Here is a 16,549-nt window from a genome sequence, read left to right as displayed (position 1 = left end):
CCATCTACCATCACCTTCAAGGAACCCAACTTATTGCCGGGGGGCCTTGGATGCCAGAAATTCGCGAAAACTGGTGTATCTGACGACGGAAGACGCGAAAACCATAACGAAGGCCACTTGAACCACTGGAAAGGTCGACAACCATGGCACCGACGCTCCTCTCACTCCCCGTCGAAATCCTGACCAAAATTTTGTCACTGCTACCATGCCCATCGTCCCTCCTCTCCACAACGCTCGTCTGCAAGCGATTCCATGAGCTGTACACCTCCTCGTCCTACCTGCAATACCTCGTCCAGCTCTCGTTGAGCGGGATGCAAGACAACCCTTACTGCTCGCACGACCAGGTATCCCTAAAGGAGCGACTCGACATTCTCAGAGAGCGTGAAGAGCGCTGGAGGACGCTCGAGCCCAGGTGGAGCATGACGATACCCATCGAAGTACCGGGCTTGAAAGAGGGAGGGAAGCGTACGAGCGGGGTGTACGACGTCACGCCCAGCTGGTACTTCCTGGGTGTCGCACAAGGGAGATGGGGTCTATCGTCGATGACCACAGTCGGAGTGCAGAGCTTGAAGATGCCCACCAGTCCGGAGGAGACCGTACAACGGAAGGAGATCCCGTTCACCTCTGATAACCAGGGCGAGATTGTGGATTTCGGAACATCGATTGAGGAACACGATCTAGTGGCTGTAGTCGCTATGTGCGTTGTCTTCATTCTTCTCGCCTGTTCTGTTTAAGCTTACTCCTCGTACCTCAGGAAACCGCTGGAAGATCCTCGAGCTCCGGGGTTGAACTTCCTCTCTGTTCACTTGCTTCATCATTCTACTGGTCAACCACACTCACGCGCCCGGATGCCTGTTCTACCCATCTGCACAGTCGGGCAATCTGTGAACATCTCCGTCGAGATATGTGGGGAGAACCTTTTGCTCTCCGTGTTGAGCGAAGCAGGAGAGGCAAGTGAAGAAACTGGCGTGTTATTCAGAGCCTACGATTGGATCAGGGGCGTCGCTAAAGGGGTGAGCATTACTTTTCCACTCAATAGCATCCCTTCTCTTTCTCACAACCGCGCAGTGGCACAGACAAGCATGGAACCTAGGTCTAATCTTCCTACGCGAGGACATCTTCCTCATCCCCTCCGCGCGACACAACCGTCTCGAGATCTATTACCTCCCTCCTTCATCCTACTCTTCCCTCCCTCCAGACTCGCACTCCATCCGAGGGGTGCCTTTCAACCACTGGCTCTACTCCGTCCCAGCAGACATAACCCTCTCACCTATCCCGATCCATTATCTCGCCCTGCCCGCGCTAGCAGCACACTGGCGTCAAACCACTTCCCAATGTCGGTGCGAACCTTCGCCCATCGGGCTGAAATCCTCCGCGTCGAAGTACGTAGAGGGGAACCGACCGTTCACGAACGACCCGGATCGCGCGATCGCCGTTTTCAGCGTCGACTTTCACGGGCCTGAGGGACCCACTCCGTTGATGATGTTCGTCCACCGCAAGACGTTGCTGGATCTCTTGCCTCTAGACTGGACAAAGTGGGTCGAGGAGAACATGAAGAGGAATGCACGGAGAGGTGTGGGTGAGGATGCCTTGTTACAGATGGTCACGCGGTGGCGGGAAGAGGGCGTTGAGTACCAAGGGAATAGGCGGCCTGAACCTGCCCCTCCGCCATCGTCTTCGATGTCTTCCATGGGCGCTGCGGACTCTACCACTCATGAAGAGCCAAGCCAAACATCACCGCCCGACTCAAACGCAACCTCACCCTCATCCTCACGCTCCTCTCTCTCCTCCACATCGTCCACAGAGCTCCCCCTCCCACGCCCATTCACCTCCCCACCTCCATCGGAGCTTCCCCTCCCCATCCCGCTCTCCTGGTCAACGTCCCTGTCATCCCTCTCACCACCAACAACACCCTACGCGACGTGGTCCCCGCACAACGTCCTCTGGCTCAACGCACGCGACTTTGCCTCAGTCTTTATCACCTCCACCGCCGGTGCGCGGTTCGTCAGTTTTCCGATCGAGAATGTTCTGGCTGCTGGCGGAAAAGCGCAGGTTAGAGTTTTGGATTTTGATGAGTATAGGGTTCGAAGGGAGGTGGAGAGGCGGAAGGCGAGGAAGAAGGAACGGGATGCCGGAGGGTTGAAGGAGGTCGATGGCAAGGAGGACTGGATGCCAGAGCGGGCTGTTATCGGGCGGGAGTGGAGGGAGGAAGGTTTAGTCCCACCTTCGCAGAGGAGGCGGACGAGGGATATAGGCGTAGGTACCAGCGCCAACGGAGAAGAACAAGACGGAAACGAAAACGCAAACGCAAACGGGCACGCTGACGACGAAATAAGCGTTATCGACATCGACATCGACGATAGCGAAACGGACGACACGTTCATACCAGGACACCGCTTCTTCCCCTGTTTCAGCGAGGACGTCCATTCGAACCCGTTACCCCACGTCGAGTATCTCAGCAAAGCCGAGTATGATTGGGATGCCGTTCTGGTTGACGAGCAGCGGATTATTGGGATGAGGGTGTGTTTTGGTTTTGTGGTTCTTTCATGGCTGTGATGCTGATGCGTTTTTTCTTTCTGTAGCACGATAGAGACCCGGGGAGTGTGAACGTTGATTCGATTGAAGTGTTATATTTTGGATGAAATACGAGCCGACCGTGTAGTCTGACCTGCTTCGACGGAAAAAATCAACATCAAGCACAGGCTCGAATAAAGAGTATGGTGAAGAAAAAATCCATTCAACAATAGTCTGTCTGTTTTCCACGTGTAGCAATGAGATTTAAGCAATAACGACTGTACCATAGATCGATAATATTAAGATTCTCCTCTCCTCCAACCTTTTTAAATCCCCACAAGACCAAGTCTCGATCCGTTTCCCGACGACCACCAAACTCGCACCTCTAGTAAAGCTTGCATTGCGTGAAAAACTTGTCCCGAGCATGGAGGACCATGAGGGAGCGCTTGTACGGGAAGTCGAAGACCTGTTCATCATCGTCGTTGGTACGAGTTGAGGGGCGGTGGCGAATGTCGATGGCGAGTATGGACAGTTGGAAGTGGACGATTGGCAGATGGCCATACACGACGACGACCGGAAACGAAGCAGAACACAAAAAATAACACGAATCAACACTCCCTCTCCACCTCCAAACCGAAATAAATAAAAGGCACGTACAAGAACCCGATGGAAATCAGCATTCTCAGCCACCTTGGCAATCGCTTTGTTCCTCGCATCCGGTTCGCCGAGGACGCGGTTCGTACGCGGGTCAGCGAGGAAGATGTAGTGGACTAGAGAGCGGAGCCAGAGTTCGGCTGTACAACAAAAGGGAAAAAAAGAAAAGGAAAACGTTAGCAGGGGTGTTCATACGACAAATACTAAATACTCACATCGCCCACCACCCAAAAACTTGCTCTCCCCCACCAACACATGCACACCCCGATCCCACTCCCCAGGCGGGTCACCAAACGGAAAGTACGGCGCAGCATGGTCTTCCTTGGTATAGTTGATCTCGATGTATCCCATCAGCTCGCCGTCCCAGCTGAACATACAGGGCAGGACGTGTGGGTCGGCAAGGACTTTTTGGATGTAGTCGCTGAAGGGGGGAAGGAAAGGGGATTAATATCGGTGTTTGGAATTGGTGTTTGGATGTTTGGTAAAGGGAAAGGGAAGGGGAAAATGAAAGAGGGAAGGACACTTACCGATGAGCCTCCAAACTCCCCTGCTCACCCCACGCACGATTAACACGCTCATCATTATGCCACCGGTGGAACGCAGCCATATGCCTCGACAGCCTCTCTTCCCCTCCACCAACACCTACACCCACACCCACACCCACACCCACACCAGCACCAGCAAGCCCTTCACTAACACCATCCAAATCAAAATACGCCAACTCGAGCATCTGGCCTACACCCGCACACCACCGCCTATAAAGCACCTCCCCAGGCCCCGGCTTGGGCGGCCTCAACGCATGCTTCGCAACCACGTTCTCCGCCCTCGTGAAACTGCTTATCTGGGGGAAGATGGCGCGAGGGGGGTTCGGGATCCAGGTGTGCTTGTGCCAGCCGACGGTGCCCGCGCCCTGCCAGAACGCGGCGCGGGAGAGGAAGAATGGAGTGTCGTTGAGGGTGTAGGTGGGTGTGAGTGGTTGAGTTATCTGTGGGGGTTGGGTGGACGCTGTCGTAGGTATCGTCATCGTGGTGGGGGAAGTGGACAGAGCGTGCGTATGTGCTTGACTAGGGGGTCGGGTTGGCGAAAGCGTCCTCTTCCTAGGGTACTGCCTCCCCAACCCCGACTCGACGAGATACCCCGCAATCTCCTGCCCATCCCCCTCCTCCAACGCATCCAACAAGACAGGGATATACTCCTGATCACTAAACAGGGTGAACATGGCATACACACCCGCCCAAAACTCTGCCACACCCAACCTCTTCCCTTCTTGATGCGCCAACGACCCGATAGGGTTAACAGTGACAAGTCTGTACTTGGGCACATGCGCCGTTCGACCCTCGAAAGGTGTACCGATAGCAGACAAATCGAAGCATGCCGTGCGGGAGTTGTCCACGGCGTACTCCATGAGGAGCGTACCGTCGAGCGAGAGGCGCGTCACTTCGACGGGGGCGGGGACGTATTCGCGGGTCACTTTTTCGCCGGTGGGGAGGACGACGACGAGGTAGGAGGGGGAGGAGGAGAGTTGGTTGGAGACGGCGGATAGGCGGGATGTTGCCGCTGCTGCTGCCACGGTGGTGGTGGATTGGGATGCCATTGGTGGTCTTTTTTGTCTGGGGAGACTGTAGGTAGTTGTTCGGGCGACAGTTCAGTTCGTTGGGACCCTATAATCGTCGAGGGGCTACACTCCGTCGGTTAACCACTCTGGTGAGAACACCCGATAAGAGGTGGGAAGTGGGAATGGAATGGGGCAGGGGAAGGGGAAGCGCCTTTTGTAATCTGATTAGATGTACCCTTGTGAACTTTATCAGATAAAATTTCGTCGGGCGTCCCACGCTTGTTATCAAATGCGTCGGGATCTATCGGATGTCATCGTCAAGCGGTGACGCGCGACCAAGGACGTACATACCTACTGCCACAATGGACCATCGTTTTTGCTGTATGCGTAGGCCTGAAAGCACTGACTGAAGAGAGACTTGCATGAAAAAAGAGTGGAAATAGTCAGACCAAAGAACTCACAAATATAAATGACTTACACATCAATCTTCTACCAAGCAACCGGCCACTGCCAGGGCTCTCGAATTCTTCCACAGAACACCCGATTCCCGAATTCCTGGGTTCACTCGGCACTGACAATGACATGGGCATTCCAATTGGCGTGAAATTCGTGTGTACAGAACGTGTCCAGGCCTGGCGTTTGGTGATGGTGGTGGATTCGGCCCAGTGGGTCGACAAGTAAAAGTAATTTAGACCTAGGAACCGGGGTTATAGTTGCGTCTAAAGTGGTAAACCTAGGGACCGGATGGTCAGTGTATAATCATGTCGTCGTAACTAACCGATACGGAGACACCAGGAATAGCTTCAACTCCTCCAACTGCCACTGGACTCATGAACATGTAATCGTAACCTCGCCCCGCCCCACTAAGTGCCTTTTGAACGGTCAGTCTCCCATAGTCAGACCCAAGAATACGTGACAATCATATAACCCCAAAGGTATATCCCACTCCAGGGAAACACGATGTATACCATGCACATCGAGCGTCGTCCCTTCGAAAGTCGTAGGATACCAACTTGGTGCCAGTAGGCGCGCAGACACATACACCCCCTTCAACAAGCAGGGATCCCAACGGTCAACACCAACTCCTTCCGAAACTCCTTCCATACATAAGAAAGAAATGATAGGGTAGTTAGTACTCGCCGAATGCACCACTGAGTAAGAGTGAAGAGTACGGGCCCATTCTACCGGAAAGGTAAAACAGTGCACAGACGCCCATTCCAAATTTCCGAACGAAGTCCAAGGCAACCGAAGGACGATAATCGATATTGATTGGCATTCGCGAATTGAAGTAAAGGAAGGGCCCTAGGGTGTAGTATAGAACAGAGGTCGGTTATAGGACACCGGTAGCAGCAGGCCTGGAAGCGTCCTCGTCCCGCCCTGGAAGAGTAATGGTGTCAGCATCCATGTATCCCTAGACGAACACCCCAGCAGCAACTCGGAGACCCCAGACCACGCCTTTGCACTCCCTCTCGAGGTCATTCAAATCCAACCCCACTTCGCTCAAGGCAAACACCCGCCCAACCAACTCAAAATTCCAACACCCAAAACCGCCCGGCCCTCACCGTCACCCAACCCGCGCTCCAAAAAAAACCCACCCAAAAGATTCAAAATTCAACAAAACCCAAAACTCACCCTCATAAAACTTCTGCAAAAACGTCCTCTGCGGCCTCTCCTCCGTATTCAACAGCAAGCCCATAACATGATCCGTCTGGTTCCAGCAGTTCATCGTCTCCTGGTAATCCTGGCGGGACTTGAGGATCAAAACATCAATGGCGCGGGGGTCGGTGAGGTAGCGGTTTTTCTCGAATTTTTGGCGGATGGCGTGGCGGACGTAGGCGGGGGAGACGCTGAGGGCGTAGAGGGCGCAGATTTCGGGGGCCTGTGTGCGTGCGAGTGAGGGTGGGTGCAGGTGGAGGTGGGCAGACAAGTGGACGTGGAGAGGTGCAAGGGTACGGTCAGCCCAACGCTCTAAGACCAATAACAACAACAACCCACCGAACGATACCAGTCCCTGTACAACTCCAAAACCTTCCTCCTAGCCTCAGCAGGGCTCGACGAAACACCCGTCGAGCGGGCTAGTCGCGCGGGAATAGTGAATGCCCTCGTCATCCTTGGTTTCTGGTAAAGAGTGTCGGTGTGTCGGTGCTGGCTACTAGCGTCGGCGTCGACGTCGATGTATACGTTCACTCCCCAATTGGCCGAGTTCAAACGACGCTTGGTGGCCGACACCGGAACAATACATTCCAAACTCCGCTTTTACGGCAGAGAGTGGTGGTGCATCCTCTCCATTCATCTTTATCTTATCATCGTCCACAACTACACCATTCACAATGGCTCGAGGATCAGGTACACATTCTCTCCCCCCTCAAAACATTTCTTACAACCTTACTGATTCTCTCGATTGGTGATATTTAGGCAAGTTCAAGCACAAACGAGGAGGCGGACGAAACTTTAGGTTCGTTCATTGTAAATCATGGACATGCATACATCCCTCCTCCTTCCCTTATCCTCTATGCCATTGGGCTGAGGGCGTACGACGAAATTGAAAAGGGTTGGCTTGACTGACCACCCTCACTCGGATACAGCAAGAACCTTATGCATGTAGACCCTAACGCTGAGTCGTTCGGGGATCGAAGCGCATACCGGTGCGTCCAGCCTTTTCATCAAGAAAGGGAGAGCAGATGTGCTAATCGTGGCTTGTGTGCACTCCCTACCCGTTTACTCGTTATCTTCACCTCCTCCCTCCCATCCACACCACCCCCTCCAGCTCCCGCAGAGCCCAAGACGACGACGACGACGACTCCGAAGAAGACTCTGAGGAAGACTCTGAGGACGGCTCTGAAGAAGGCTCCTCGGAAGAAGAAGAGGAAGAAGATCAGCCCCAACTCACCCGCGCAGAACGTAAAGAGCTCAAGAAGAAACAAGCTCTAGAGAAGGCCAAGGGCAAAACCAAAGCCACCGGCAGCGGCGACGACGACGACGAAGACGAGGATGATTCAGACCTGATCAACCCCAACCACGTCCAGAAGAAGATGACGATCTCTGATTTGAATGCGCCGAGGGAGTTGTCGAGGAGGGAGAGGTGCGTCGAATTCTACTTGGTTCCCGCTACCTTTCCCTCCATATGCATCTACTAACCGACACGCTGGTTGCAGGGAACAAAAAGAGAAGCAAGAAGCTAAAGATCGGTATTGGAAGGTGCGTCTCTGTTCCTCTCCCTCCTCTCCCAAAACCATCCTTACTAACTCCTCTCTCCCTCCCCTCCCCACAACCCACAAATCAACCCACAACCTGACGCAACCCACACCTCCCCACAACGCAACCCACAAACAAACAAAACAGCTCCACGTCCAAGGCAAAACAGCAGAAGCCAAAGCAGACCTCGCCCGCCTCGCCAAGATCCGTGCAGAACGTGAAGCAGCGCAGGCAAAGAGGAAGGCTGAAGAGGAGGGTGAGTGTGCATTTTTTTTCTTTTTTTCTCCATGGTTTAGCTTTCCTTGGGGGGATATGTACGACCTGGGGTATTTGGAAATTGGTGACTCGTTTGTGGGGGCTTCCGATTTGTGTGTGTGTGTGGTTTTGCGGGGTTCTTCGAGCGGTTTCTCTTCGCTTTCCGGGCACTACGTTTCCCTTATTCCCCATCCACACACCGCATCCTCTTACCTCATCTCTCAATCTGCATTCCCTTATCCCCATCTCCCGCTCTAAACTCACACTCCCAAACTCACCCTTCCCCTCTCCCCTCTCAGCCCGCAAAGCAGAAATAGAAGCCAAACGACAAGCCCAACTCGAGAAACTCAAGAAGAAGATCTAAGAATTTAAGATTTTCAGGAGCCCGCTGCTTTCCGCTTGAATCCGCTTCGCGATTCGTCCACTGGTCAAAGTATGTATACCGACCGACCGACCGCGTGTTGTATAATAATTAAGTAATCTCGATTCATATAACATATGGAGGTTGGAGGGTTCACTACTACGTGATAGTGCTACATTTACTACGCAAGTACTTGAATCATCGATACTCCAGAGAGCTCGACGCAGCACCACCACCACATTTACACTGTACACCTCTCCCTAGGCTTTATTTTCTTGAGACTTCACTACCAACTCCAAATGCCTCTCCGACCGCGGCACGACATCGCATTCGAAGGGAAGCGGGTTCCTAAAACCAAAAACCAACGGTCATGAGCGCAACGAGCGAAGGGAACGATGAAGAGGATGTGTTTATCGAGCATGATGAGAAGACAAATCATAGAGAAACACAAGGTTGGAAGACATCCATCGAGAAACACAGGAGAGAAAACAATATCTAGGAGCAGAGAACAAGAAATCCAAAGAAAGACACCCACGAAATGAACGCAGAAGTAACCTCATACTTGAGCGGTTTTGGGTTCCCATCATCATCAAGCGCCGGCTGGACATTAAAACACGCCAAAAGACGAGCCGTGAGGAGCGTGAATGTGTCGGTGCTCAGTTGTCGGCCGGGGCAGATTCTAGAAAGCAGTAGTTGTATGATGTATGAGTAGTAGCAGATAAGCGGTCACGATGCAATAGATTAGCAGTGTGGAAAGGAGAGTACTAATCAGAAACTGAAAGAATCAAAGCTCACCTACGCCCATACCCAAACGCAGCAATCTCAGGGTCCGGAACACCCTGATCAATCTTCCCATCCTGCGTCAAGAACCTCTCGGGTTTAAACTCGAACGGATCCGGGTAGATATTGGGATCATGAAGTACTGCCCTACATACCGTAAATCATGGTGAACATCATCGCGGGAGGCGGGAGAGGTACGCATGTCAGGGGGAGGAGGCTTACCATGTGTTCGGTAAAACGACAGTCTTAGCCGGGATAAAGTACCCATTGAAGACGTCGTCTTTGGTAGATAAATGCGGGAGACCTAAATTTCAATACGACGTTAGGTACTCTCAGCAATTCCCGAGCCTTTGAAACACCAGACAGAAAAATAGAGAATAGAAAATAGATATCGAAGAGGGGAAAGAAAGACGTACTCATAGGCGCCGAGGTATGCCACCGGCTCACTTCCTTAACTATAGCTTGCACATACGGTAAATCCCCCAAATCCGAAAACGCAGGCAAGCGCTGCGAGCCTACGGCCGCATCGATCTCCGCTTGAGCTTTGCTCTGCACTTGGGGGTGCATCGCTAGTGCGAGGGCGAGGGCGAATGCGGAGCTTGCGGTCTGAGAAAGGGTATAGGAGTAGGAAGGGGTTCGTTAGCCCTTGGAAACGAATCAACCTATTAGGCAGCCGTCTTACCGTGTCAGCTCCAGCTGAGGTAAATGCCCATGTGTGCCACGAGTCAGAATTTTAAACTTTTGCTTTACTCTGTGGACAACTGACCAGTATAAGCCTGCCCCGCGACATCTCGAGCGAGCGCTTCTTGATACTCACGATCCGGATCACCCTCATCCGGAAGTTCCTGAATAGCCTGAGTAGCAAGGCTGATACCATGCTCCGCCGAGCCCACTCTTCCTCCTGTTTTCTGTAAACAAACCCCCAAGTCAAACCTCACTCCAAAAGTCCCCACATTAACAAAATCTATTTTACTCACCGCAACTCTCGCCTTTGCATCCTCAAAAGGCTTATTATGCAGCATATCGGTCATGTCCGCCAACTGCTCCAACTTCGCCTTCCAACTCGCCCCCGGGAACCAGGAGGGTATAAAACGCAAAAGCGGGATGGTGTTGACCAGTAAACGGCCTGGAGAGGAATACTCCAGGAAACCGAGTACGACAGAATCCGCTGCATGGATTAGGTTCTTGTTGTATGTCGCGTCTGCTTCGCCGTATGCGAGGCGCATTATAATGATTCCTAGGCACCTGCATTCAGATGAGCATACAATTTATTTGTAAATTGTGTAAGAAACCAAAGGCACTCACGTTCTGACTTGCTCCCTAAACTCCCTGGGTTTATCGACAAGCTTCCGCAAGAACCCCAGTGTCTCTTCTTCAATCACTGAATGGTGGTTCTCCGTCCGGTAAAAGAAACGGTGGAAGAGACGACGTCTGTTTCTCCACTCCTGGCCATAATTCATGAGAGAGAAACTCCATCCTGTTCGCATGCTAATATTCGGTTGGATTTTCGAATTAGTGGGACTCGAAAACAAGTCCTAGTATGGAAAGTAGAGGACTACCTACAGTTCAGTAACGGGACTCCATGTCCGGTCTGAATAATTCGTAGCCCGTTTCACGAACAGCTGTTCGATCAAGTCGAGGGAGTTGAGCACCAGTATGCCTTTTCCCATCGCCTCAAGGTAGATCATATCGCCTAGTAGATGAAGGCTCAGCAACGCCTTCGATGAATCATACGAAGGGAAAAAAAATAGACACTCGCCATGCTCCTTCTTCCAGTCATGATACACCAACCAAGGATGCTCAACCGGAATCTGCAAAAGGTTCCCGATGATGGGTAGACCCTTGGGTCCAGGAGGGAGCGGAAGATCCTTCCTCCTTTTGAGACTCTGTCGCCGTTTGTTAAGAATCCAGAGCACCGCAGTCGCACAGAGCGTCCAGAAAACCGCAACGCCAGTCGACCATGGTTGCATGGCCGCCTCAAAAGCGCTGGAGATACGCGGAGCCGTTACGAAGTCGCAGAAATGGTATATCGAATTCGAAGACATAGAGGAACAGCAGAAATAAACAGCATTTCAGGTACTCGGAAGCCCACTTATATATGTACCCAAGTACCATGACTCGTCCACGACTAGGTCGGAATAAGTGGTGTCCTGACATGGCCGTTTGGAGTGAGAGCAGATGATACTCATCACAAGTTTGAGGCAGAACCAGTTGCTGACTCCTTTTGCAAGGAGGCGAGGGGCTTCTATGCGCTTCTGCCGTGCTGCCACCGTGACTGAACATACGCGACAAAAGAGTTTACATCCTCCATCCGACCAGCTCGCAGATCTCCTAGAGATCTGCCGCCTGGCAGCACCGAGTTCCTGTCGGTGAGAGATAATGGAAGGCTGGAGAACTGTGGAAGAAATGACGTGGCCTTGGGTGTTTTGGAGATGGATGGTTTTTCGGGTTACTTGGATGGGCAGCTGGGGGAGCTGCGCCTTGGACACAGTCGCAGGAGGGCAAAGAGCCAAGTCGACAGACGATCAGAACGGACCGTCCGGCATCCGTCGCGAGCCGCATCCTGCCGCATCAGGGTATGTCATGAGATTCCCACACGGCATGATAGGCGCCAGTAACTCGCTCGTCCCGGTCACAGATGCTTAGCAAGGAACATTGCTCAGGTGTCAATACGATTAGTATATCGAGAGTGTCGTGACCTATTTCAATGCCGCAGGTCTGTAACGTATTCCTAAGATATCGAACGATTATACCGGTCCAATCGCAGTATTACGGCTTTTACTTCTGAGGAGTCAGGAAGGGTGAAAATCCCCATAGTACACGTTTTTGTGGGGATACATACTACTGGTGTGTGCGACGCCGGTCCCAGGTAATAGCATCGGAGGTCATTTGAAAACTCGGTTTAGCAGAGTGAGACTGGCAAGTCCCTTAATTGTCGCGCACAACACAGAATTACTGGTGAAATACAGTAGTAACCCCCCGCTTACACCTCTCCTTCAATACCAAGAGCTATCGGTAACACCTCCTCGCACTTTCCCAAGAACAAGAAATCCGCCAAATCATCCTTCGGTGATGCATCATAATTAAAAATCGCCACCTTTCCACCCCGATCCTTCACAGTCTTCAAGAATCCAGCTGCAGGATGAACGAGACACGAAGTCCCAACAACGATCAACATATCCGTCCAGCTGAGGTGCCGCGCAATGTCGCCCAGGCCTTCCGGAATCTCGCCAAACCAAACAACGGAAGGTCGAAGAGGACCTCCGCAACGCCCGTAGCGGTTGGAGCCATTCCAAGAAGGGCCACCGCATCGAGGTAGGTCGTCTTTCGACACGGTAGCCGAAGGATTGGTTCCCTCTAGACGCGCAGTGGCGGGTGAATTAGCATCTTTGGGATAGCGACCAGGCGCGAGATGACTGTCCGTCGAGGTGGAGACGTGCTTGCACTGAAGACATTTTTGGCGGAAGATGTTGCCGTGCATCTCAACGAGTCGTTCCTTCGCTTTCTCCATCTCACCCGAAGAGATTTTGTCCTTGAACTCGTCGAGGGTTCGAGGTGAGAGGCTGTCCATGTTTTGAGTGATGAAGAGCGGTGGGGAATCGGGATCTTTGAGGCCCGGCAGGACTTTCGCTCGTACACTTGGAACGACTAAAGAGGCGAGCGCTCTGTGTGCCGCATTTGGAGTTGCGTCTAAGCATCTGGGTTCAGGGAGCCCGTATCGGTGACAATGTATTCAAGCGAAGATAAAGACGAAGAACCCACAGCTGTCTCATCATATGGTGAAATTGCCAACAAGTAACAGGATCCTTTTCGAAACCTTCGACAGTGGCGAGCTTATCATGATCCATGTTCTTCCAGATCGCGTCTGGGCCTCCACGGTAGGTTGGGATCCCGGATCCAGCAGAAAGCCCAGCACCAGCAAGGATGGCGACTTGTTTCGAGGATGCTAGAGCCGCTCTGAACGCGTCGATGTCGGAGGACGGGGACATGATTCGTGTATATGGTTGCTGTTAAGCTCAGCGTTCAGTGGGAAGAACCTGAGATTGATCGGAAAACAACAGTGGAATGATTGGGCGCCCACTGACAAGAGACAACGAGTTGCGCCCTGACCACAGTCGCAGGAGGCAAAAACAACGAACCGCCCGTCCGGCATCCGTCGTGAGCCGTATCCTGCCGCAGGGTATACCATGTCCAATTCCCACGGCGCCATGATAGGCGCCAAGCGAAACCTAAGTAGATCGTTCAATGTACATACATCCCTTGCTGGATCTCCAGAAATCAGTGCCATAGTGTCGACAATTTATATGGTAGACGGCCTCCAGATCGCCTACTCTAGGAGCAGGAGCAGCACTGGTTTTAGGGTTTCGCCAATTCGATGCTTGAAGACGTTCAGAAGATCGCGTAGACTGCCGTGATTCTTGTCTTCGAGATGGAAATTCTCCTTATCCAGCCTCAGGAGACAACACAAAGAAAAGCGTAAGAGCGAGGAAACATGGCGAGGTAGGAGAGATACCATACGCAGAGAATAGCATCGGAGTGAGAAGAGGAGTAGATCCAGGGGACACAGGACACAGGTTGCAGAAGCAAGGACGCGATCTTGATTGTTAAATGCGGATTGGGCAATGGAAAATGCAATGTCAAAAAAGGGGACAGAAGAAAAGTACGTGCATTCAAAAGGAGCTTCATTCGTAAGGTATAGTACTACCAGAGATCTAATCAACCTCCAACACCGTTCCGCGTTGTACACTTCCCCATCCTGCAGATTCATGGCATCAGCACCATGAACTGTCCAGACCCAAAACAAACAAAACAAGATAAAAGGGTACTCACCAACAAGTCGCCAATGCTTCTCAATCCTCCTCGAAAGTGCAACCTTCTCACCAACCTCCGTGCACGCCGGCGACGTCAACTGAATCTTGGCCAAATCAGCTTTAACGCTCAAAACCCTTCCTCCAGTCGAAGTCGAGCCAATGTTGATAAGCAAGAGCTCGTTTTTGACGAGTTTGGTGACTTTGGTGGTTTTTTTGTCTTCGGATTTGACACCAAGGAGACGGCGGAGAAGGAACAGGCTGATTTCGAGTTCTATGAAAGGCGGTGTGTTATAATTTGTCTTACGAAGGAGTCAAGAGAGATTGAACGCACCGGTGTAAATCTTGGGAAGCTTGCCAACTGCACCCAAAACCTGACCGACCAACCGATCAGCTCTGCAAAGCGTAGGATCGATCCTCGTTCCAACACCAATCAACCCTCCAGGAACCGCAAACTGCAAAAGGTTCTTCTCCGCATGCAAACTCATAATCCTGCTGAAGATAGGTTTGCATCTATTCCTTCCCTGGCTATCCTTGGTCACAATACCAGGTCGGATCTCCACTTCTTGTCCTAGCCGGAGCACACCCCGCAGAATCGAACCACCGGCTACACCTCCCTGCAACTCATCCACTTCCGCACCGGGCTTGTTGACGTCGAAGGAACGGATAACAATCAACCTCGGATCCGAAGTAAAGTCGCGCACAGGAATCGGGATATTCTTCACGATATACTCGTTCACCGCGTCGATGTTGTACTTGAGCTGGGCCGAGATGGGGACGATGGGCGAGTTCTCCGCAACAGTACCCTTGACGAACGCAGAGATGCTCTTCTGGTGCTCGAGAGCCTGCGGCTCCTTGATCAGATCGACCTTGTTCTGGAGGATGATGATGTGCTCGAGCTTCATGATCTCGACGGCGGCAAGATGCTCCGAGGTTTGGGGCTGTGGGCAGGTTTCGTTGCCGGCGACGAGTAGGAGGGCTGCGTCCATGACCGCTGCACCGTTCAACATGGTAGCCATCAGAATGTCGTGTCCTGGGCAGTCGACGAAGGAGACGTGGCGGAGGAGCTTCATGCGGTGTCCACATCCGGGTCGTTCGCAAGGCGGGTGCTCTTCCTTGTCGGACGGGTAGGAACGGTAGCAGCCTGGTCTTGGGCAAGCATCATTTTCGCACTTGTAGATCTGTAAACGGGTCGGTTAGTTTGGGATAAACAGGTTTGGAAAAGGAAAGATATCGCACTTTGGCGTTAGCGTAACCGAGCTTGATGGTGATGTTACGAACGAGCTCGTTCTTGAATCGAACGGTCGTTACACCAGAGATGGCTTTCACAACAGTCGACTTTCCGTGAGCGACGTGTCCGATCGTGCCTATTCACCCCATTCCAAAGTTTTTATCGAAATCAGCGTCCTGATATCTCTCCAAATACAAGATCAAAAACCAAGCAACGCACCGATGTTCACTGTAGCCTTCACGTTTCAAAATCAACGCCCGAAAGACATAGTAAATGGACGTTCAATCAGTTCGGTTTCGTCGATTGAAGGCGAGAAGGCGAGAAAAGGAACGAGAACACACCTGTTTTGAGATGACCTCTGGAGACAAGGGATGCAATTTGGAGATATCGACATCGACGGTGGGGATAACCTCCTCCTCTTCAATCTCCTCCTCCTCAGAATCAGACTCATCCTGCACTCTCTTCTGAAGCGTCTCGTCGCCCGACATCTTTCTTATCTTTCTCTAAAAGATCCTTCTTCCCGTTCTTGAGTTTCGTTCCTTGATCGTCTTTCGCGCAACTGCTGTATGTGCGCTAGTCTGCTAAAAATTCGAAGCTGGGGACAAGCGAGGGCAGAACGTGCTTGTTCTCTGGATCAAGATTCAAAGCTTGTTTTGAACCTTTTTATTGTAATTTGATTACGACGCGGGTGAGTCAACCCTCAAATCGCCCTTGTTTGGCTCCTTGTTTGCCTAGACCTTCTGCGGCTCTGCCCCTTTTTGACTCCGGGTCGGTCAGTTTCCTCTTTGGGAGGTCCGGGTCCGTCGGGTGCTTGTTTTGGAAGGTGGCGGCGGGGGTCGAGCCAGCCTTTGGACGGGTGCAATGCAAAACGTACGGTGGGTTGACGGTGGGTAGGAATGGGATGGAACGCACTGTCTATGGAAGCGTAAGTCAGCGAGACAAAGTGGCCCGTAATATATACAAAATCGCTTAAACGAGTGTGGCGGTGATCACGGTTCAACGCTATCCACTGGACGGGGAACTGGAATTGTCCGCTCGAAACCCGCAAACGACCCACACATAAGTAGCAGCTGCGACTGACGCAAAGGAATACTCGTCACGGCAACCCCACGACAGCCTGCCCCTCTTCCGGCCTAGTCAAAACAGCTCCAACCTAACGACGTCATTAGGCACTTCCCCCCACGCATATTAAGCTC

The 16,549-nt window shown here is 52.2% G+C and overlaps 7 protein-coding genes across 7 annotated transcripts; 2 read left to right on the top strand and 5 right to left on the bottom strand.

Annotated features, from left to right (window-relative positions):
• Nucleotides 1-143: 143 nt before the first annotated feature.
• Nucleotides 144-2,642, top strand: CC1G_09436 (hypothetical protein; the record flags this gene model as incomplete). Its single annotated transcript, XM_001833970.1, has 4 exons — nucleotides 144-697; nucleotides 755-1,013; nucleotides 1,069-2,520; nucleotides 2,583-2,642. 4 exons carry the CDS (start codon nucleotides 144-146, stop codon nucleotides 2,640-2,642), a joined length of 2,325 nt encoding a protein of 774 aa, XP_001834022.1.
• A 257-nt stretch (nucleotides 2,643-2,899) lies between these two features.
• On the bottom strand, nucleotides 2,900-4,887 carry CC1G_09435 (hypothetical protein; the record flags this gene model as incomplete). Its single annotated transcript, XM_002910323.1, has 4 exons — nucleotides 3,696-4,887; nucleotides 3,384-3,589; nucleotides 3,172-3,308; nucleotides 2,900-2,980 (listed from the first exon to the last, which is right to left on the bottom strand). The coding sequence occupies exons 1-4, from the start codon at nucleotides 4,760-4,762 to the stop codon at nucleotides 2,900-2,902; spliced, it is 1,491 nt and encodes a 496-aa protein (XP_002910369.1). The 5' UTR covers nucleotides 4,763-4,887.
• Nucleotides 4,888-6,053: 1,166 nt separating this feature from the next.
• Nucleotides 6,054-6,832, bottom strand: CC1G_09433 (NADH dehydrogenase 1 alpha subcomplex subunit 6; the record flags this gene model as incomplete). Its single annotated transcript, XM_001833967.1, has 3 exons — nucleotides 6,054-6,100; nucleotides 6,356-6,602; nucleotides 6,719-6,832. 3 exons carry the CDS (start codon nucleotides 6,830-6,832, stop codon nucleotides 6,054-6,056), a joined length of 408 nt encoding a protein of 135 aa, XP_001834019.1.
• A 221-nt stretch (nucleotides 6,833-7,053) lies between these two features.
• CC1G_09432 (hypothetical protein) lies at nucleotides 7,054-8,608 on the top strand (the record flags this gene model as incomplete). Its single annotated transcript, XM_001833966.2, has 7 exons — nucleotides 7,054-7,069; nucleotides 7,139-7,178; nucleotides 7,309-7,368; nucleotides 7,491-7,805; nucleotides 7,879-7,921; nucleotides 8,066-8,174; nucleotides 8,473-8,608. 7 exons carry the CDS (start codon nucleotides 7,054-7,056, stop codon nucleotides 8,535-8,537), a joined length of 648 nt encoding a protein of 215 aa, XP_001834018.2. The 3' UTR covers nucleotides 8,538-8,608.
• A 421-nt stretch (nucleotides 8,609-9,029) lies between these two features.
• On the bottom strand, nucleotides 9,030-11,359 carry CC1G_09431 (cytochrome P450 78A3p; the record flags this gene model as incomplete). The annotated part of the gene is made up of 9 exons (XM_001833965.2): nucleotides 9,030-9,213; nucleotides 9,330-9,461; nucleotides 9,537-9,618; nucleotides 9,731-9,920; nucleotides 9,997-10,010; nucleotides 10,081-10,222; nucleotides 10,292-10,559; nucleotides 10,620-10,802; nucleotides 10,878-11,359. 9 exons carry the CDS (start codon nucleotides 11,357-11,359, stop codon nucleotides 9,030-9,032), a joined length of 1,677 nt encoding a protein of 558 aa, XP_001834017.2.
• Nucleotides 11,360-12,297: 938 nt separating this feature from the next.
• CC1G_09430 (sirtuin) lies at nucleotides 12,298-13,303 on the bottom strand (the record flags this gene model as incomplete). Its single annotated transcript, XM_001833964.1, has 2 exons — nucleotides 12,298-13,012; nucleotides 13,077-13,303. 2 exons carry the CDS (start codon nucleotides 13,301-13,303, stop codon nucleotides 12,298-12,300), a joined length of 942 nt encoding a protein of 313 aa, XP_001834016.1.
• Nucleotides 13,304-13,962: 659 nt separating this feature from the next.
• CC1G_09429 (translation initiation factor eIF2 gamma subunit) lies at nucleotides 13,963-15,975 on the bottom strand. The gene is made up of 6 exons (XM_001833963.2): nucleotides 15,695-15,975; nucleotides 15,573-15,588; nucleotides 15,362-15,489; nucleotides 14,457-15,303; nucleotides 14,145-14,396; nucleotides 13,963-14,070 (listed from the first exon to the last, which is right to left on the bottom strand). Exons 1-6 carry the CDS (start codon nucleotides 15,839-15,841, stop codon nucleotides 14,027-14,029), a joined length of 1,434 nt encoding a protein of 477 aa, XP_001834015.1. The 5' UTR covers nucleotides 15,842-15,975; the 3' UTR covers nucleotides 13,963-14,026.
• Nucleotides 15,976-16,549: the final 574 nt, after the last annotated feature.

Source organism: Coprinopsis cinerea (genome assembly GCF_000182895.1).
Source record: "Coprinopsis cinerea okayama7#130 chromosome 10 map unlocalized cont3.10, whole genome shotgun sequence".
In the NCBI taxonomy this organism is placed as follows: domain Eukaryota; kingdom Fungi; phylum Basidiomycota; class Agaricomycetes; order Agaricales; family Psathyrellaceae; genus Coprinopsis; species Coprinopsis cinerea.
The sequence above is the reverse complement of the archived record's forward strand: the minus strand, read 5'-3'. Positions and strand labels throughout refer to the sequence as shown.